At 41.6% G+C, this 22230-nt stretch overlaps 1 protein-coding gene across 1 annotated transcript; it reads left to right on the top strand.

Annotated features, from left to right (window-relative positions):
• The first annotated feature begins 2051 nt into the window (after positions 1 to 2051).
• On the top strand, positions 2052 to 20819 carry adamts1 (ADAM metallopeptidase with thrombospondin type 1 motif 1). Its single transcript, XM_003219047.4, has 9 exons — positions 2052 to 3195; positions 10097 to 10443; positions 12027 to 12159; positions 13412 to 13579; positions 15209 to 15495; positions 16867 to 17053; positions 17159 to 17334; positions 18111 to 18286; positions 18662 to 20819. The coding sequence occupies exons 1-9, from the start codon at positions 2613 to 2615 to the stop codon at positions 19401 to 19403; spliced, it is 2799 nt and encodes a 932-aa protein (XP_003219095.1). The 5' UTR covers positions 2052 to 2612; the 3' UTR covers positions 19404 to 20819.
• The last annotated feature ends 1411 nt before the right edge of the window (positions 20820 to 22230 follow it).

Raw genomic sequence — 22230 nt, 5'->3', positions numbered from 1 at the left:
GTGTGTGTCGATCAGAATTTATCAGTATTTTTGCGAGTGAGATTAAAGAGTAACACCTATTTTGAAATCACTTATTTTCACATAAAAAATCTGTAAGATATAAATTTATATGAGAGATTTCTATGGGAGAAAAAAAAAACAAAGCCAGGTACTGCCCTGGTGTCATTCAAGGCTGATACTTTGAGAACTATTCTTTTCAATCCGGGTACAGATAAATTGACTCAAGATTCCCCAGCTTTCAACCAAGTTGGTTCAGTAGATGAAAAGTTAGTGCTGCTCTGCTCACTTAAAAATAAATATACTTGAATCTATTACTGAGACTGAATTGATGCAATTTTATCTTATCAGATGTAATAGTGCAGAATGTACACCGGAACAAAACCTTCAAAAGCTACCTGAAACAACACTTTATAAAAATATATAGGCTATACATATACTGAATAGGCAAAGTATGTCAAAATGTCTTATCTGTAATGAAAGAGCAGCATGCTTTGTGGCATGGCTTTTGGATTTGGGGAGCAAAGTTTTTAAGTGTTGAAATGTTGTCATTGTGTAAAGGCCAAGTGAAAGAGAAATCCTCTGCTGTTTAATCTCAACGTGCAGCTGACGTAACTGAGAACTTTGGATTCAGAAGCAGCATTACTTATTCCAGACCTGTGTGTGTTTATTCTTAACTCTGGGTCTCCAAGAGGCCCCGTCTCCCTAGGGAACGTGAAGCTGAACCAGTGGACCACACAAATAGGTGGGATTAGCTGTACTGCTAAAGTTTAGCTGGGATTTTGAGATACATTTAGTGGCAGAATCCATGCAAATGTAGTTTGAAAGGAATATGAATTTCTCAAAAGGTACAAGTGTACGAGATATTGAACATGGGAAGGAGGAGGAGAAGCAGGCATGACCACACAGTAACTACAGATACTGTTGTCCTGAATAGTCTTATTTCTGAAGATGTTTGCTGCCTCATTAAACTGTAAAGTAGTTAGTCTGCTGTTCTGTGTCCTTCTGGTTTTCTTGTTCCAAAATTCTCTTGTTTTGTGGTCAAGGAGGGTAAAATAATACATTTCTCAGACCTAGAACTAAACAAGAAAAAAGGATTGCCCATATTAAGGAAGGAAGGGGAAAAATGATTAAATTGGTTGTGCTTTTCTGCCCTAGTGCTCCAAGAACTGATAAGTGTTCAGCAAAGTGAGAAAGAATACATATCATAGAATCATAGAGTTGGAAGAGATCTTGTGGGCCATCCAGTCCAACCCCCTGCCAAGAAGCAGGAAAATCATTCAAAGCACCCCAACAGATGACCATCCAGCTTCTGCTTAAAAGCCTCCAAACAAGGAGCCTCCACTGTTAGGGAACAACCACACTCTGGGGCACAGTTAGGAAGTTCTTCCAAATGTTCAGGTGGAATCTCCTTTCCTGTAGTTTGAAGCCCTTGTTCCGTGTCCCAGTCTCCAGGACAGCAGAAAACAAGCCTGCTCTCTCCTTCCTATGACTTCCCCTCATATTGATAGCAGCAGGTGGAGGAGGAGGCCAGCTCCATGTCTTGAGGAACTGCCTGCCCAGCAGGAGCCCCCAAGGCGGAGGGGTCCACTCAACCTTCTCTTCTGGGGGCTAAACATGCCCAGCTCTTTAAGCTGCTCCACATAGGGCGTGTTCTCCAGACCCTTGATCATTTTAGTCAACAAAAATAGGTTGTCAGGGATGATGGGCAAGGAGGTTAGTCCCTGGACAAGATTTGGGGGGGGGGGGGGTAATCTAGTCTGTGTGTCTAAATCAGAGCCTTTAGGAACCCTCCCAGTAGAGGCACCAACCTCCTCTCCCATCATGCCCTACTGAAGCTTAGCTCAGAACACAAGACCTGGAAAATCCTGTTCTAGAACCCCCGATTGTGGAGGGCGCCTTTGTGCCCCTGATTCAGAAACCCACCCAGGCAGGGGGAGAGGAGAAGAGAGAGGAGAGTGGGGGCGCTTGCCAGGAAGACGCACGCGCCCTGGCTCTCTCTTTTGTCCTCAAAGCCTTGGCTCCCGGAGAGAGAGAGAGAGAGGGGGGGCTTGGAAGACCGCGGGGCTCGAGGAGGAAAGGCCCTGGCAGGGAGCGAAGGGGAAAGATCCCTCTCCTCCTCCTCCGCCTCCCTTCCTCTGGAACACGGCGCGACCGCACCAGGCGCCTCCTACGTGGAAAACCTGAGCTCCTGGCAGAGGCGCGAGGGGGGGGGCGCGCGAGCGGGAGCTGGATGGCGCCCCGGGGGCTTTCCTGAGAAGTTCCTGCGCAAGGCGAAGGCAGGCGAGCCCTGGCCCTCTCCCTTCCCTCCTTCAAAGGAGGAGGAGGGCGCGGCGGGCGGCCAAGAGCAGGCGGCAGGATGCCAAAGCAGGACCTGGAGCCGCAAGCGAGAAAGAGGGAGAGACCGAGCGCGCGTTACGCAGGCAGTGAGCTCAAAGCCGGGCTCCGGGGGTCCCGCCTACCAGGCAAGGGGGCGGGGGCGCCGCCCGGAGAGCGCTATAAGAGCCGCGCGGGTTGCCCCGCTCCTCGCAGTCAAGGCGAGAGAGAGGCCTCGCAGTAGCAGGCAGGCACTGGCAGGACTTTGCTCCCACCGACAACCCCAGTCTCGGCGCAGCATGAAAGCGGTCCACGCCACCCACTTGGTGCTGCTGCTGCTGAGCGCGCGGTCTCTCTGCCTGGCGGCGCTCGGAGGACACGAAGAGGCGCTGGTGCTGCCCTTAAGGCTCGGCCCCGCCCTCTACCGCCTGGACGCCTTCGGGCAGCGCCTCCGCTTGGAGCTGCAGCCCGACAGCAGCTTCTTGGCGCCGGACCTGAGGCTGCAAGAGGTGGGCGGCCGGCCCCGCGGCTCAGCCCAGGAGCAAGAGGCTCCCCCAGCTCCACTCTACAGCTGCTTCTACTCCGGCACCGTCAACGGGGAGCCCGGCTCGGTGGCGGCGCTCAGCCTCTGCGGAGGGCTCCGCGGCGCCTTCTACCTGCGCGGGGCAGAGTACCTCATCCAGCCCGCCAACGCCTCCGCCTCCCGCCCCGCAAGAGGAGGAGGAGGAGGAGGGGGAGAAGGCCAGCTCCACGTCCTGAGGCGACTCCTGCCGAGCAGGAACCCTCGAGGCGCCAAGTGCGGGGTGGCCGAACCCAGCGAGCCCTCGCCCGCCCAAGAAGAAGGGCAGCCGCAGCAGGAGACCGAGGAGCCGTCTCGCCCAGGTATTGCCTCGCTGCGCTTCTCCAGCCAGGGGGGCGTCAGCGCTGCTGCCTCTGCTGCGTGGCACGCATGCGCCCAGCTCAGCGCTTTTTGCCTCCCCTTTCCCCTCCGAGGGCTTGGAAGGGTCCAGGGTCAACGTTTGGACGTGCAGTGGTTTGTTGGTCAGACTGGAAACGGCGCAGGAGGGTTGGGAGGGACTATAATCAGTTAAAGGAATTGGGCATCACTTTAGTCGGAGCCCACGGTGGCGCAATGGGGTGAACCTTTGTGCCAGTAGGACTGCTGACCGATAGGTCGGCGGTTCGAATCCCGGGAGCGGGGTGAGCTCACTGTCAGTTCCAGCTCTCCGTGCGGGGACATGAGAGAAGCCTCCCACAAGAATGGTAAAACATCAAACATCCGGGCGTCCCCAGGGTAATGTCTTTGCAGACGGCCAATTCTCTCACACCAGAAGCGACTTGAAGTTTTTCAAGTTGCTCCTGACACGGAAAAAAAAACCCTTTGGACGTGCAGTGCACGTGGTCAGACTGGTAACTGGGTGCAGGAGGGTTGGGGGGAGTATATGCAGTTCGAGCACTTAGGCACCACTTGAACCCAGGGCCAATGCCAGAAAAAAATTTCAGGGAGGGGGGTGGTTGAAACTTTTTTTAGCAAATCATGAAGAGTAGTTCCATAACGCAAAATAATTTAGAAATCAGGCTCCATCAATAAACTTCAGTGGACACCCAAGACAGATAAATTTCAGTGGACATTCATGGGGATTTGGTTAACCAGTTAAAATTTAAAAAAAAAACTGAAAAAAATTAGGGGGGGGTTGAACCCCTAACCCTACCCCCCCCCCCCCCCGCTACAGCCCTACTTGAGCCTCTGGGGTTTTGACATTTGCGAAGGACTTGGGGTTGGTTCATCAACACTTGAATGAATGCAGTTTGGCACCGCTTGAACTGCCATGGCTTAGTGCTATGGGCTCACGGGAGTTGTAGTTCTGCAAAGTCTTCTCTGCCAAAGAGGGCCTCGCTAAACTGCACATCCCAGGATTGCATAGTATTGAATCCTGGCAGTTAAGAGTTGTCAAACTAAGAGTTGCACAAAGCTTAGAGACAAAGTGTTGTCAAAGGCTTTCATGGCTGGAATCATAGCTTCAAAGCCTGGCTGCTTCCTGCCTGGGGGAATCCTTTGTTGGGAGGTGTTAGTTGGCCCTGATTGTTTCATGTCTAGAATTCCCCTGTTTTCAGAGCGTTGTTCTTTATTTACTGTCTTGATTTTAGAGTTTTTAAATACTGGTAGCCAGATTTTATTCATTTTCATGGTTTCCTCCTTTCTGTTGGAATTGTCCACCTGCTTGTGGGTTTCAATGGCTTCTAATATTAATAAAATCTGGCTACCAGTATTAAAAAAACTCTAGAATCAGGACAGTAAATAAAGAACAACACCCTGAAAACAGGGGAATTCCAGACATGAAACAATCAGGGCCAACTAACATCTCTCAACAAAGGATTTCCCCAGGCATGAATCAGTCAGGCTTTGAAACTGCAATGCTCTTAATGCTATTCAAGGTGCTTAATTTCAACATTAACACTTGCTTCCAACAGACAGGTTTTTTCTCCCACCCTGGACCTTCCACAGATATATAAACCTCAATGAACTAGTTTCCAACAGACCTCACAACCTCTTGGGGATGTCTGCCATAGATGTGGGCAAAATATTAGGAGATAATGCTTCTGGAACATGACCATACAACCCAGAAAACTCACAGCAACCCATTTGTATTTTCTATGAACCAGCAGAGACCTCTGCCCTGCCAAACCACTGTAGGATAGAGCTATTTTAGTCAAAGTGGGATCAAAGTGGTAGTTTGTGTTGACTGGGGGGTGTCCACTTTCAGACTTTTGGCACTTCACTTCTCATGATGTTCAACTTCTCAAACTAAACCCCAAAGAGAGTAAGAGCCTCTCTTGGTTTGTGATCCCCTAAGGATGTTGGTTTCAAGAAAGTCCCACCGGTTGCTGGAAATACCCTTTCCAAGCAGCTTTAGGACCAGTTTCAAGACAGACAGGCAAAGTACTTATTTGCACCTTTATAATTCATGTCATCTATAACAGAAGAACCCAAATGGACTCTGTATGCTGTACTTGAGAAAATTATTATGATGTTCAAAAGAAAATTATTGGCAGGAGAAATATAGAAACTAACTCATGGTCACCTATTCTAATGTAATTTTTCAGAGTTTATAGATTGGGATTTGCAGTCAAAATACTTATTCCATAAATATCTTTGCTGCCCTTTACCTGGTGAGAAAAGCATTATCAGGGTGCTCAAGTATGAATGGAAATAGCAGGCATGACATTCCTAATGACAGTTAACACACATAATCTCAGATCAAATGGTTGAGAGCGCTCTAACATTCAGCAGCCCGAAGGGAACAGCCAATTGGAATGTAACAAGAATTACACGCTAGAACACAGTCTGATTCTGTATATATTTCTTTGGAGATAAATTCCACCAAGTTAAACAAGGTCTTTCCTCCAAAGAAATATGCAGAAGATTGTAGCTTTAATACAGAGTTTTCAGGCTAAAGGTAGAAGTCTAGTTAAGTAAAACATAGTTTGCACACTTAATACCTTTTGAAAAACAAGGGGTAGGGATCATGTAGCATTCCGTATGTTGTTGGACTACAGTTCCCATTAGCCCTAGTCTGCATAGCTGGTAGGGAAGAATGAAAGGAATTACAGCCCAGCAAGACCCTGAAGGCTGTATGAAAATCTCTCTCACACACACACACACAGATCTTCAGAGTAAACAGAAATGTGCTGTAAGCATCTTCATTGCAATGTGATCAGGTCTCTTTTTAGTTAAAATGGGCGGGAACTTGAATCTGCCAATGAAGTTGCAGTCTTTTGCATATTTAAAGAAGCAAAACAGAAATTCATTTCTGTTTAATTTCTGTTTAAAAGTAGACAGTAACTCATAGATCAAGGCCAAATTCTATTGAAATGCACTGAGGTCTAAATCCAGTGTTAATCTTGCTTTGCAAACAATCCATTGATATCAATGATTCTTAAATTAGTGGTGGCTACATAGTATCAGTCATTTCAGATGGGTTTTCTAGAATGGATTAACACTGTATGTAGTCCTTTGAATTCTAAAGAGTGAAAGGAATTTCTTTTGGACAGTTTTGCAGACCATGTCACATTAAAAGAATTTGATTTTTTAAAATATGTAAATGAGTCATTAAAAAAAAAGCCAAGAAAATGTGCTCATTATAGGACTGTAGCCAGAATCTTTGCAGGCTTATTCAGAAATCTCAAGCCCCTTTTACACTGCCATATAAAATCCAGATTGTCTACTTTGAGCTGGATTATATGGCAGTGTGGACTCATATAATCAAGTTAAAGCAGATAATGTGGATTATCTGTTTTGATAATTTGGATTGTATGTCGGACTGACTGAGCAGCATATATTTTTGTCCAATGAATAAGTGAAAAGAGGCAGTTTAACAAATACTTTTCATTTCCACCAATGGAGCTTGAAAAGTGACTCCATTTTATCAGTCTCGCAGAATATTCATTTTTTTTCTGAAACTCTAGCAATAAGAGCTTCATTAAACAAAATTTCTTCTCTTCCTACAGTCTAAATCAAAACTTTTTTTTAGTTCTGGGCTTGGAGGGGGAGGTACAACATCTAAACCAAGATAAATAACTCTACCTTTTTCCAATGATTTGCATGGCATTTATGATGAAAAAAATCATTGCAAGTTACTCTCGGTGAAAAAAAGTACTGAATCAACTTTACTGTATCCTTAAGTGTGTGCTGAGGAAGAGGGAAGCTGTTGTTTGTTGACAGCCAAGTATCTGAAATGCTGGCAGTTGCATTACACTATGATTATTCATTGGGAAGAATATCCACAGCCAGCAGCCTTGATGCAGGTGCAGAAAAGGAGAAGGAAATTACAGTCTGAGCGGGGCTTGTGAGTGGAGGCTGTTTAATGTCATGCAGCCAATGAGAACACACAGGAAAAGATAGTTAAAGTAAGACAAGGGAACATTATTTGAAGTATAGAGCGCAGTGCAGTGAGGTCACAAGAAGTAGGTCACATATGCAATCAGCGGCTTGGCAAAGACTTTTATTCTTGCACTCTGGTTTCCACGTGGAGCCCCAACAATCTTAGTCAAGGGCTTTGAATATCCCGTGCCAGCATGACATAATCTATAAGGTTTTATGGCGGGTAGACAAGCCAGAGAGAAGAACTAAAACTAAGTCTTGCGAGTTTTATCAGTTTAATCCTAGGGCAAATTCTTTATGGAATGTTTGTTCCTGGTTCCAACCACATTCTTGTTCCTTTAATTTGATTCCAGTATGTTTGTTTTAAAAAAAAACACGTGGAAACCAAATTCTAGGATAAAGGGGGAGGAGTGCTTTTTCCTCAGTGGGTGGGACCGGGCTCCCACATAGACTGCTACTTATTGAATAGAAGATTAACCTTTCTTCTGAAATGTCTTTGTTGTAATGGGAACCAGAATCTGAAAAACATTGCTTTCTTGGACCAACTCCAGAATCGCCAAGCGAGCATCGCCACTGGGATTTGTAATCTAAAATAATAACACTTCAAATCTCTGAAGAAAAGAAGAGAATGGGCAATGTAAGTACATTGCAGAGCCCCTGGTGGTGCAGTGGATTAAACCGCTGAGCTGCTGAACTTGCTGACCAAAAGGTCAGCAGTTTGAATCCGGGGAGTGGGGTGAACTCCCGCTGTTAGCCCCAGCTTTTGCCAACCTAGCAGTTTGAAAACATGCAAATGTAAGTAGATCAATAGGTACTGCTCTGGTGGGAAGGTAATGGCGCTACATGCAGTCATGCCAGCCACATGACCTTGGAAGTGTCTATGTACAACACCAGCTCTTTGGCTTAGAAATGGAGATGAGCACCAACCCCTAGAGTCGGACACAAATAGAATTAATGTCAGGGCAAAACCTTTACCTTTTAAGAACATTGCTCCTCCAATCATAATTGTCACCGATGACATTTTCTTTGAGTACCCAATTTTGCCATAGTGGTAGTTTGCACAATTAGTTCAGCATTTACAATACAGTTTAGTCATTCAAAGAAAATGGGCAAGTTACTATGGAAATAAAAGCACCGTAATAGAAGAGGTCTAGATAGATATGAATAATATACAATGTCTTATTTTCTTCAAAGTTAGAAATTAAGAGACACAAGAAAAAAATCACTGGAAGGGTTGGATTCTTATGTGAAAAAGTTATCATTTCACTCATCAGAGGTTGAAAAAAAGAGGGATTTGGAACATCTCCACTTTGCAAAGTGAAAGTGACTTGTGAAAACCAACATTTAAGGTACTTTTGTGTCAAGCATAATGGTGCTCCATGCAGTCATGCTGGCCACATGACTTTGGAGGTGTCTACAGACAACACCAGTTCTTCAGCTTAGAAATGGAGATGAACACCAACCCCCCAGAGCCGGACACAACTAGACTTAATGTCAGGGGAAAACCTTTACCTTATGTCAAGCAGCAATAGCCTCTTTTGTCCTCACCAATTAGATGTGTTTCCGTTATTATTAGCAGTGGAGCAAACACTCTCCTATGAAAAAACAACTCTTTTCCTACTCTACAGGCTAGGAATTCCAGCCCAAAAACGCTGTAGTCATTAGGAAGCCCTGCCCCTTGTATACGTAAACATACATAAAAAGAGGGATATGGAACATCTCCACTTTGCAAAGTGAAAGTGACTTGTGAAAACCCAACATTTAAGGTACTTTTGTGTCAAGCATAATGGTGCTCCATGCAGTCATGCTGGCCACATGACTTTGGAGGTGTCTACAGACAACACCAGTTCTTCAGCTTAGAAATGGAGATGAACACCAACCCCCCAGAGCCGGACACAACTAGACTTAATGTCAGGGGAAAACCTTTACCTTATGTCAAGCAGCAATAGCCTCTTTTGTCCTCACCAATTAGATGTGTTTCCGTTATTATTAGCAGTGGAGCAAACACTCTCCTATGAAAAAACAACTCTTTTCCTACTCTACAGGCTAGGAATTCCAGCCCAAAAACGCTGTAGTCATTAGGAAGCCCTGCCCCTTGTATACGTAAACATACATAAAAAGAGGGATTTGGAACATCTCCACTTTGCAAAGTGAAAGTGACTTGTGAAAACCCAACATTTAAGGTACTTTTGTGTCAAGCATAATGGTGCTCCATGCAGTCATGCTGGCCACATGACTTTGGAGGTGTCTACAGACAACACCAGTTCTTCAGCTTAGAAATGGAGATGAACACCAACCCCCCAGAGCCGGACACAACTAGACTTAATGTCAGGGGAAAACCTTTACCTTATGTCAAGCAGCTATAGCCTCTTTTGTCCTCACCAATTAGATGTGTTTCCGTTATTATTAGCAGTGGAGCAAACACTCTCCTATGAAAAAACAACTCTTTTCCTACTCTACAGGCTAGGAATTCCAGCCCAAAAACGCTGTAGTCATTAGGAAGCCCTGCCCCTTGTATACGTAAACATACATAGGAATGTCTTTTCTTCCAAAGATTTGAATCTCTGCCCATGATTGTACATGATATTGTCTTGCTGGCAGCTAAGCAGATTGTATACCACAGTCTCCAGTGGAAATACTTCAGGGTAAGCCATCAGTAAATGGGCCCTTGTGAAGAATAAAACATTTACACTGTAAACTGAAACATTTACATATAGACTGAAGAAGCCAAAGAAAAATATAGAACTGTTGGGACTCCTATTTTAACTTTGCCTTTCATAATAATTTTTACAGTTGCCACTTTGCTACTGGTTTCATTCTTTGGGAAATGTCAGTTTGTAGATTTTGAGAAGCAATTATGTTCTCAGTTTGAAATAATTTTAATTCTTTTTAAAATAACAGGAAGTAGAATCACAAGGAGGAAGAGGTTTGTGTCAAGCCCTCGCTATGTGGAAACCTTGATTGTAGCAGACCAGTCTATGGCAGAGTTCCATGGCAGTGGACTGAAGCACTACCTACTTACACTCATGTCTGTGGCAGCCAAATTGTACAAGCATCCCAGCATCCGGAATTCCATTAGCCTGGTGGTGGTGAAAATAATGGTCATCTATGATGAACAGAAAGGACCAGACGTGTCTTCAAATGCTGCTCTCACCTTAAGGAACTTCTGCAACTGGCAAAAGCAACACAACCCGCCCAGTGACCGGCATGCAGAGCACTATGACACTGCCATTCTTTTTACCAGACAGGTAAGGGAAATGAAGAAGAAACCTCTAGTATTTTGATAATTTTTTTTGCCCAAGATCCTGCACTGGTCCTGGACTAAAATCCCCAGAATTCTCTAATCAGCATGTCAGATGAAGAGGTTGAAAGCTGTTCCCCAACAAATTAATTTTTCTCATCTCTGAAGAAGTGTAAGAAATAAATTTGCTGCCTTAAACTGCCCATTCAGAGATTTTTTTTAAAAAAATCCTGATATGATTTAAAATAAAATGGTCTATATTTTAAATGTTGATTAAATCATCACATCTATACTGTTCACAAGAACTATTACTGCAATCTTCAGGATCCATTATGATGAAACAGGCTTGCTCTCAGTTCTCAATTCTCTCAACCCTTCCAATGTTAAATGATAAATTTAATTATTTTTCTTTATTTTCTTAATTTCATCTATATCTTGATTTTTTGCAACAGTGTACTCAAGGTAACATACATGTCTCCTAAACACACATTTGTCCTCAATGAAGTACGTAACCAGTGAGTTTTGTATCTTAGGCCATGTTTACAAGGCCCAAACAATGTGAACTCACTTCTCAGCTGCTACATTCACAGCAAAAATCCTGTATCAAGCCATTAGTGCAGCTCAAGAGAAACTGCATTTACATTGAAGCTTTCAAAAATTTCCAGAGTGATCCTAGTGTTCTGGAGATGTGGAGAGATGGTTCAGGTTTTACCCAACCAGATCAATTGTCCACATGCCCAATTAACCCACTACAGCATCGCCTACAACCAGCAGTTTCCTGGCAGAGACATTCTGGCAATATCACTTCTGGTGAGAACATATTTGGGCACCCAGCCATGTGACCAGGAAATGTGACATTGTAAATAAGCATCTGCCAAGGAACTACTTTTGGCTGGTGACATGGTGGTTCCAATGTGGCCTTAGCCCATTCATGTGCCTCGATGAACAAAGGGCTCCAGCGATTCTCCCTTAGGGAAGCTCCAAAGCAGTTTACTCTGGATTAAGAAGGAAGACTTACTGACGGCAAGAGCTGTTTCAGTTGAAACTATCAATACTGGCCAGGCATAGATGTTGTTGGACTGTGACTTCTGTCAACTCTTGCCAGCATAGCTAGTAGTGAGAAATGCTGGGAGCTGCAGTCCAACATCTATAGTGCCATACAGTTCACATCTCTGCATTAAGGGATGTAATTTATCCACCTTGAACCAATTCACATGATGTTACAGGTAGGTCTTGATTGGCACACAAATGTAAGAAGTAGGCTGGAAAGACTGTTCTTGACTGAAATATGGAATTATTAACCTAAGAGTTAATTTAAAATACCTCAGTCGGAACCGTGCATTACTGAATTAGACCAGATTATTTTTGGCAGGTTTGCAGTTGCTCGTGGAGCAAAGCAATATTATTCTTTTGTGCAAGTCCTTGTCTATCCTCCAAGAGAGAATTATGTTTATACCTGTTGAAATACTGAGCAGTAATGTTCTTTCCATAAGGAGAGGCAGGTTGCCAAAGTAAGATTTTTTTTTATTTGCCAAGGTTAAACTCCTGACCTAAATAATAATGAAACTGGTTCTTCTTTTCCTTATATAGGATCTATGTGGTGCCAAGACATGTGATACTCTTGGGATGGCTGATGTGGGAACTGCTTGTGATCCAAACCGCAGTTGCTCCGTCATCGAAGATGATGGCTTGCAAGCTGCTTTTACAACCACTCATGAATTAGGTAATTGAGATTCAGCAGGGATCTGTGACAAGCTTATTTGTTTTAAAGCATGCATTATGCATGTTGCTGTATATTTAGGGCATTAAATCAGCAGAGTTCTTTCTGCTAACAGTGATCTAGATTTCACTGAGGTACATCTTGTAATGATCTTCAGCAAGAAGGTCCCGAGGCAGAGGTGTCAAACTTGTGGCCCTCCAGATATTTGGGCATCCAACTTCTGAAGCCCTGGCCTGTTGTCAAGTTTTGAGGAATTCTGGGAGATGAAGTCAAAAACACCTGGAGGGGACAGGTTTGACACCACTGTCTTAGGGGATTCGATCCTGGAACCAGGTGGTAGCTGACCAAATGACATTTCCAAAATGTCTCTGAGTTTCTCTCTTCTCCCAACTCTTTAAAACAAGAGCAGGAATGTGTTTTGTGTGCACATGAATGTTTTAAAAATGTAAAACCTAGGAAGGAACTCATTTAGAATAGCAAACTCCCCTTTCACATTGTAAGCATACACTTCCCATCCCCGTACACAGCACAATTCATTTCCCACCCTACACCCCACCCCCAAAATAATTGATCAGTCTTCCTTAACTACAACAAAGAACCTGTTGCCCAACCAAAAAAAGGGGGGCGGGGTATTAACCTTGTTTTTATTTGTTTTGTTTTTTTGTGGGGGGACACACACATAAATATACTTGCTTCTGAGACCTAAAGTACAATCAAGCTTTCAATGACGTGAATAGAATTGACTCCAGTGGGTTCAGTTAAAGTCACAGTTAAGCTGCAAACCAATACATATTTATTTGAAAATATATCCTATTATAATTTAAGTTGGGGTACAGTCTATAATATGCAGTGGGGTACAATCTGTAATATGCAGTGCTTCCTTCAACTGTGTTTTAGTTTCATGGAAACAGTATTTGAAGTGTTGGGTCCTGTTTGTAGAGATTATAAAGTGTATTTTGATTTCATTGGGAGATTGTCAAATAGTCATAGGGGCAATTTTATTTAAAAAGTTAACTTATATGTTCAGTAAAACTGTAACATTTACATCCTATTCTCCCTGAAAGCAATCTTCCCCTTTGCTATTTGAATTTCTCTAGATTTGCCAACATAATATCCTAAAATGTAAAAATGCAACTGCAGTAAAACAAGCTGTCAAATATATGCAAATGTTTATGACTGAAAAAAATGAATGGTTGATTAGATAGGTGTATGATTTCAAAAATATTAATCTTCTATGTTTATGTTTTTTTTAAAGGCCATGTGTTTAATATGCCCCATGATGATGCAAAGCAATGTGCTGGTATTAATGGCATAAACAGAGACTCACACATGATGGCATCTATGCTTTCCAACTTGGATCGAAGCCAGCCCTGGTCTCCATGCAGTGCTTATATGATTACTACATTTTTAGATAATGGGCATGGTGAGTTTTACTTTTAAGTTCATTTTTGTAAATTTGAAATTCTGAAGAATTCTTTATCAACTCCCAGAATCCCCTATACTGCCTCCAGAATCCTTAACCTTTCTGGATAGAAGATTCTGGGACTTTTAATCCCCCCCCCCCCAAAGTAACTTTTTCCTAACAAAAGTAATGTTTACATTAGTCATAGTAGCTAAAGAGAGTGTCTATATTCCTGTGCAGTGTGGTTCTGAATACTACCTACTTGAGTATTCAGAAAAGTGTGTCGGATTGATACCTGCATGTACTACCCATAATGTCCCTGTGTGTATGAGCCTTTGGATAGTCACACATTAAAACAGCACATCCCACTTCATTTTTGGGGGGCAGATGGTCCTACATTCACTTCTTAGTATTCCCAGGTAAGACTATAAAGATGATCTCTGATAAATTTAAGAGATACTATTAAGAGTAAACAGAGCTGAATGAAACAGAACGATTATCTGACTTGGTATTAAGCTGTGTACAATCTTCCTAAGTACTTAATAACGGGGGCGAGTTACAGGGAAAGATCCACTCCCTTGTTCAAGGATCGCCACTGGCTGCCGTTTATTTTCTGGTCCCAATTCAAGGTGCAGACCATCACCTATAAAGCCCTAAACGGTTTGGGACCCACCTACCTTCGTGACCGTATCTCCTATCATAAACCTGCCCGATCCCTTCGATCGTCAGGGGAGGCTCTCCTGTCGCCACTACCGATATCTCAGGCCCGCCTTGTGGGAACAAGGGAGAGGGCCTTCCCTGCTGTGGCCCCCCGATTGTGGAACTCACTGGCCGTTGAGATTAGGCAAGCCCCCACATTAGCAGCCTTTAAGAAAGACCTGAAAACATGGCTCTTCGGTTGTGCTTTTGGAGAGTAATTACCACATACATCTTTTCTGTTACTCCCCTCCTATATCTATCCTCTAGATTGCACCACTATTTTATGACCCTGTCCTTTGTGGTTTTTATTCCTATTTCTTTCTCACCCCGAGTTTTAACTTAGTGTTCATGTGGCCCGACCTTGTTTTATTGTTCTTCTGATTTTGCGCTGTAATGTATATGATCATTTATTGTATTCAATGTGTTATGATTTGTTGTTTTTTATATTTTGTTATATTGTATTGTTCTGGACATAGCCCCATGTAAGCTGCCCCGAGTCCCCGTAGGGGAGATGGTGCCGGGGTATAAATAAAGTTTTATTATTATTATTATTATTATTATTACTTTCCACTCATTCACTTACTAATTTTCATAACAGAGCCACAAGTCTGATTGTTGTTGCAATAATTTACTATCAGAATTAAAATCTAGATCACACCAACCCACTGAACTCATAGCTATACAGCACCTCCCCAAAATTAGGCATGTAGGATCCCTGACTCTTATACAGTTGAGGCCACTGAGGAACTACTAATCAGGCATGTCTTAGTTTATAACCATATTTATAGTCACTTAATAGGCCTCATATGCTTTATATACTGCTTCAGCATTTCCGTGGTGGCCATGGTGGGTGGGAGCTACAGTCCAGCATCTGAATGATTATACTCTTCCTATCCTTTGAAAGAAACCCTAGCTCATTTTGTAATAAAGTTTCTCTTCACTCTTCTTCAGGTGAGTGTTTGCTGGACAAGCCTCATAAGCCTATTCAGCTCCCTTCTGATTTGCCTGGAACATTATATGATGCCAACCGGCAGTGCCAATTTACATTTGGAGAAGATTCCAAGCATTGCCCTGATGTGTCCAGCACATGTACAACTCTGTGGTGTACTGGCACCTCTGGTGGACTGCTGGTGTGCCAAACCAAACATTTCCCTTGGGCTGATGGCACCACTTGCGGAGAAGGGAAGTGGTGTGTGAGTGGCAAGTGTGTTAACAAAACAGACAAGAAGCATTATGAGGTAAGCAATTTAAAATAAATTAAATGTAAATAATATGCCAGGAGAGAAATTGCATGTAAAAGCAGCTGTGAGTTGTCACAAAAAAAAATATCTTGTGGGCTATGCAAGTGTCATTTTGGACAACCTATGTATTTTTAAATTTTAGTCTCATATAAAAGTTTATGTTTCCGAATGAATGTGGATTAGTTGTTAGTAAGTGTGTGTGTGATCTGATAATCTGTGGAGAGATGGAAAATTCCACAGGATTGTAAGAGAACCAAAGTGACTACATTGGCAGGAAGTTCCACCATCTTTCTGCCAGAAGTTGCTGGAACTATGTCCTTTAGCTTTTCTGGCACATTTGGATTCTTGCACAAGTGCAGACTTGCATTTCAGAAATATATGTATCAGAGAGTCTCTGAAACCTGCTTATAGAAATAGCTATAAAGTTTACATGGCCCAGTTACACTAGTGTAAATCAGTTTGTTTTGCTGTGTATATGTTCAGTTATAAGCTCTCGAGGGGACCTTTGGACCTTTCATACATGTTAAGGTATGTGTGACTGCATCTCCCCCCCTCTCCAAATGTACCTGCATGAGCATTAAGATCTGCTGGGGAGGCTCTTCTCATGGTCCTGTCAACTTCACAAGCATGGTTGGTGGGGATGAGGGAGAGGGCTTTCTTGGTGGTGGCCCCCCAGCTTTGGAATGCCTTCCCCAGGGAGTTTAGGCAGGTACCCACCCTATCCTCCTTATGGAGGGAATTGAAGACTTGGATGTTTAGACAAGCTTTTGATAATGTCTAGCCCAATGGTCTGCAATTATGATACAGCACAGCACTTTTATCCCATTCCCTTGTTCCCTAGCTACAACTTGCACTATCCCTTTCCTTTCTTCTTGTTTACAGTTAGCCATATTTTTACAACAGATGACACTATTGGTTATTGGCACTGTTCTGAGTTCAAATTGTTTTATATACTAGTGGTTTTATTTTGTATTGTACTGTGTATTTATTTATGTGTTGTTTTAGACACTTTATGCCATATGTAAGCCGCCCCGAGTCCCTTCGGGGAGATGGAGGTGGGGTACAAAAATAAAATTATTACGTTGTTGTTGTTAAGAAACAAATAATAATAAACACAGACACTGTCAAAAATAATCCAATAACAGTAAAATAAACAAAGCAAACACAAAGCATAGTACATATAACTAAAAAAAATGGCAATTATAATCAAATAATTATAAAATATAGCGCAATTTAAAACATTCCAGGACCTACATTAGTTTTTTAAATGATTTACTTATAAAAGTTAATGAATAATAGAACTACAGTCTAACATTTCCTTTCTCGAAATAGCTTAACATTTTGTTCCTTTTTTGTTTCCAAATGTAGACTCCAGTCCATGGAGGCTGGGGCTTATGGGGACCTTGGGGAGAGTGTTCAAGGTCATGTGGTGGCGGAGTGCAGTATTCGCTGAGAGAGTGTGACAATCCAGTTCCAAAGAATGGAGGCAAATACTGTGAAGGAAAACGAGTACAGTACAGATCCTGCAATATTGAAGACTGTCCAGGCAATGGTGGTAAGTTTTTACCAGGAATTTCAGAATGGGTAAAAAATGTCATTATATATGGTAAAATGAAAGATGAGCCTACAGTGCCTGATAAATGTCTTTTCTTTTGTGCAGGCAAAACTTTCAGGGAGGAACAGTGTGAGACTCACAATGATATATCCAAATCTCCTTTTGGAACGGGTCCTGCAGTGGAATGGACACCCAAATTTGCTGGAATATCTCCCAAAGACAGATGTAAACTTGTCTGTCTTGCAAAAGGCACTGGCTATTTCTTTGTTCTTCAACCTAAGGTGGGTGTAAGTGTAGATGTGTGGATGATTCTTTAAAAAGCTTCAAATATGGCACTGCCTATTATTCCTACTAGGCTTGATGAAAAAGATAGTCAAATATCAGATTTAATCTTGTATTCAAATGACTTTATTCATCTAATTCCTCATACAATGTTAATTTTACCAGTTTTGAAAGAATTGCATACATACAGTCACTTTGTAATTTTCAGCATGTCACAGTTAGATCTGTGAAGATTTCTCATAAACTGCAATAGTGCTATTTACTTTTTATATATTGAACATCAGTTAATCACAATCATAGAGAGAAAATTGCACCATTTCACTGTCAGTGGGTGCAAAAAATTCAGCTCTTCTTGGTTTTAAAAAATATAGAGACCAGTTAATTATATACTTAAGTTTCTTCTATTGATATGAACATATCTTAACGGTGCTGAATTTACTGAATGTAGGTCCCATTGATTCTTAACAGAGTGATATCCCTTTGCACTATCCCTTTCCTTTCTTCTTGTTTACAATTGGCCGTGTTTTTACAACAGATGACACTATGTTATTGGTGTAGTTTTGAGTTCAAATTGTTGTTATATATATTAGTGGTTTTATTTTGTATTGTACTGTGTGTTTATTTTATGCATTCTAGGCACCTTGTGCCATATGTAAGCCGCCCCGAGTCCTTGTGGGGATATGGAGGCGGGGTACAAAAATAAAGTTATTATGTAGTTACAGTGCTGTTTTCACTTTTTCTAATCATGGATTCCTTGTTGTTATTGTTTTTAAAGGTTGTGGATGGAACCTTATGTAGCCCCGATTCCACGTCAGTCTGTGTCCAGGGACAATGTGTAAAAGCTGGATGTGATCGCATCATAGGCTCTAGTAAGAAGTTTGACAAATGTGGAGTCTGTGGAGGCAATGGATCTACTTGCAAGAAGGTGTCTGGGATGCTGTCTAGTTCCAGGTGTGTTTTCATGCTTTTATTGTGTTTTTTTAACCTACTTAATAGCTCACACGTCTTTCACTAGATTTACAAAAAAGCTTATATTCATTCTATTTGGAAACTAAATGCTGTTTTCTAAAATCAACTGCTTAGTTGAACAGTACTGCAATCCTTCCTCCTTTTGGTGGCCTTCAGGTGTTTTGGACTACCAAGGTCAAAAATCATGAAAAGAGTAATCCAGGTTATCTGGAGAGCACCAAATTAGAAAAGGCTTGTGATACAAAATCCTCTAATGTTGAATTTATGGAGATCCAACCTAAGTTCTTGTAGTTGCTGTGATTCTTGAAAAAATAGTTAAATGCTGGAGATTCAAATGCCTCCCTTTTTCCACTATAGACCTGGTTATCATGATGTTGTGGTGATTCCAGCTGGAGCAACAAATGTGGAAGTTAAGCAACGCAATCCCAGAGGTGCAAGACAAGATGGTAGCTTCCTTGCTATAAAAGCTGCTGATGGCACTTACATTCTCAATGGTGACTATACACTATCAACAATGGAGCAAGACATTACTCATAAAGGTAGTGTTTTAAGATACAGTGGCTCATCTGCCTCATTGGAAAGAATTCGTAGCTTCAGTGCTCTGAAGGAATCTTTAACAATACAGGTTCTTACAGTGGGCGATTCGTTTCGACCTAAAATTAAATATACCTACTTTGTGAAGAAATTGGTACAGCCCGAGACTGAGATAACTTCCACTAAGAAGACTGCATCATTCAATGCAATCAAGGAGACAATTTCATCTGAATGGATTATTGAAGAATGGGGAGAATGTTCAAAGTCATGCGGAACTGGTTGGCAGAGGAGGTCTGTAGAATGTAGAGACCTTAATGGACAGCCAGCCAGTGACTGTGCAACAGAACTCAAGCCCAGTGATGTCCGCCCATGCGCAGACACCCCATGTCCACGGTGGCAGTTGGGAGACTGGTCACCATGTTCTAAGACATGTGGGAAAGGTTTCAAGAAGAGATTATTAAAGTGTCTTTCCTATGATGGTGCCGTAATGTCCCAGGAAAGTTGTGACCTTTCAAAGAAACCTAAACATTTAATAGACTTTTGCAATGTTATAGACTGCAGCTAAACTAGAAATAGGTTGGAGAAAGCTAAATATATATTTTATTTTTCAAACCAAAGCACTGAAAATGAGAATAAGAGGCAGCAACTGTAACTTGTATGGGAAAAGTTACAGTGAATTTACTGAGATGGGACAGTGCAAATAATGTTAGATAGTGCTGAATCACTTAAAAAAAACCCTCACTGTTACCTGGAAATCTGATCAAATCACAAAAAGGCACTGGCTATTTCATCTTCAGCAGGTAAAGCCCTACGGCATTACAATTTCCTCTAAGTCTTTTACAAGTTAAACAAAACCTAGGCATTGACGAAAGCAAGTTTAAACAAACATGTCGATGTCATCACGAGGATTGGATTTTAGCCTTGTTGGACTTTTTAACTTCTGGTGTTTGTATTGTGGTACATTTTTTTTATCAAAGTTGGGGAGAAAAAGACAGTTTTTCTCCAAGCTTAATTATTGGTTGGGTGTTGCCTACCTCACAAAGAAGAAGCAAAACCACACTATTTGAGAATCTATATTGTTCATGGCTGCTATCATTTTAGGTAATATTTTTGATATAACATTAAATTTCTCCATCAGGAAAAAAGCAATACAATCATGGCTGCTTGGTCAGTCTCCTGGTGACTGAATGTAGTGCTCCCTGTGGCTGAAGTATCAAATAATTAATGATTTATTGTAACGAAATGTCTATTCTTTGCAGTTATTACACTCAGCCTGCAAAGTTAAAAAGGAAACAATTCCAAATTTGCATGCCACTCTGGTTGGTCTGGACTTACATTCTTTTTGTATATCTGTGCTTACTGCCTCTCCTCTAAAGCACTCCATCATGTTTAGCTTTGGAGCACATGCGTATAATTGGTTTCTTTGTGAAATCCAGTTTCATCATGAAATATTCTATTATGCTGCCTTTTGAGTTTATGGTAATGGTCACCACCTTCTCAATATGCAGCCTAGCCATGTGGTATTAGTACTTTATTGTTCTTCAGTAACACACTGTCTTCTACAGATAGAGAAACCTCTTATTGACAGCACCCAATACTTTTACACTGCTCAAGTCACATGTAAAGCAGGGATGATGAAGCTGAGGGATAGCAGGTCCATCCACAGCAGTATGCCGATACCTGCATATTTTTAATGTATGTGCTAGACTATAGATTATGGAAAAATATGGCTCTCCATATGTATATAGTAAAATATATTACTATAGGGGATACATACTTTATAAGTATTTCTGTTAAAAATGCCTTCTAAGAAGGGTTATAATTGTAATAAATGCATATAATGAACCTATTTATTTTTATATTTCTTGTCTAATATGATCTAAGTTATCACTTTTTTAAAAAAGAAGATGTATAACAAGGATAGAGTATTTATACAATATAATATGATACTAGAGATAATAAACACTATGAATTTTGGAAACGGTGTTGGATTTTTTTCTTTGATATGAACAATGTTTTTAAATACAGCTATTGTAAAGTTCATCAATGCCTGTAACTGAAGTCATATTTCATTATAGCTATCCATACAATTCCTGTCTGTAGGACCATCATCATAGGACCCTATCTTATTAAAATCAAATCTTCATGCTCAGAAAAATATTCAAGATTAGATGAGCTAGTTCACTGCATAACCGGTCACTCGGATAAGGCACCTTGGAAAATGAATTCATTTGTTTTCATCATATTACTGAATGTCTTACTGTGGAGAAGTGGAAAATGTTAGATCCTCCTGGTGAATTATTTTACATGAGTGCATTTCTAAAGGCAGCAGCTTCTGCACTGTTGCATTTCAATCAGCTATCATATTTCTAAACAGGAACGTAGCCCACAATAAGACTTTTTTTAACTTACACGCACACACATACTAGCTTGGATACCCGGCATTGCCTGGGTTATTTGAAAAAGTCAATTTTTAAATTGTATGAAATACATAGGGTTGTGGGTGAACTACAGCTCACATCATACCAGGCTAACCCTGAGAAACTCCATCAGTACTTAAAGATCAATCATTGTTTGGGATCGTAGTGCTTGTTGGATGTAGAACCACAACTCCTATAAATCCCTCCAAAGTCCTCCAGTATTTTTGTTGGTCATGGGGGTTCTATGTGCCATGTTAGTTTCAGGTCCATCATTGGTGAAGCTCAGAGTGCTCTTAGATTGTAGGTGAACTATACATCCCAGTATCTACAACTCCAATAAATTATGGTGAATTCTCCCCAAACCTCTCCAGTATGTTCAGTTGTGGATCAATACATCTGTTTGTTGTGTGCCATAGAAAAGAATAGGAAAGTGTTACGGGAGAGGCAGTGGGCGGGGTCATGCAAATTTCATACCAATGGAGAGAGTCGGGAACACTGGGATGTCTGGTGAAAGAAAAACAAAATCTAGGATGTAATTGTCCCCTATGAATGCCTTCACTTGGGTGGTGGGCAGAATGGTGTTTGTGGAGGACATAATGTCCTGTTTTGTCTTTCAAAAACAGCCTTAAAATAATGTGGTAAGTAAATGAAAACTGCTTTACTTCAGCAAAACAAAGAACAGCACACTCAGTGGTATAATGCAAAAGAAAGCAAAGAAATCTTAGGGCAAACACAGTTCTTAAATCTGATCAATTCCCAAATCAAGTAGCAGTCTTACTTGAGACAAAGAAACAGCAATAAATCCTTAGGAGCAGTTTCCCAGATGCAGACTCGAAGCAGGCACAAGGGGTCAAAGGCTTAGGCTTTAGAGTTAGTTTGTTACCAGCAAAAGCTGGCTGCACCTGCTTTATAGCCCTGAGTTCCCTCACATCTGCTAGGGCGGTTCCCAATTACTCAGCTGCATTTCTGGCA

Source organism: Anolis carolinensis, chromosome 3, assembly GCF_035594765.1.
Source record: "Anolis carolinensis isolate JA03-04 chromosome 3, rAnoCar3.1.pri, whole genome shotgun sequence".
Taxonomy (NCBI): Eukaryota; Metazoa; Chordata; class Lepidosauria; order Squamata; family Dactyloidae; genus Anolis; species Anolis carolinensis.
The sequence above is the reverse complement of the archived record's forward strand: the minus strand, read 5'-3'. Positions and strand labels throughout refer to the sequence as shown.

Bases quoted from the DNA above. Each gene is read 5' to 3' on its own strand.
- adamts1 (XM_003219047.4), top strand. From the start codon at position 2,613: ATGAAAGCGGTCCACGCCACCCACTTGGTGCTGCTGCTGCTGAGCGCG. The intron at 12,160-13,411 runs GTAATTGAGATT...TTTTTTTTAAAG, and splicing joins TACAACCACTCATGAATTAG to GCCATGTGTTTAATATGCCC. The intron at 17,054-17,158 runs GTAAGTTTTTAC...TCTTTTGTGCAG, and splicing joins AGACTGTCCAGGCAATGGTG to GCAAAACTTTCAGGGAGGAA.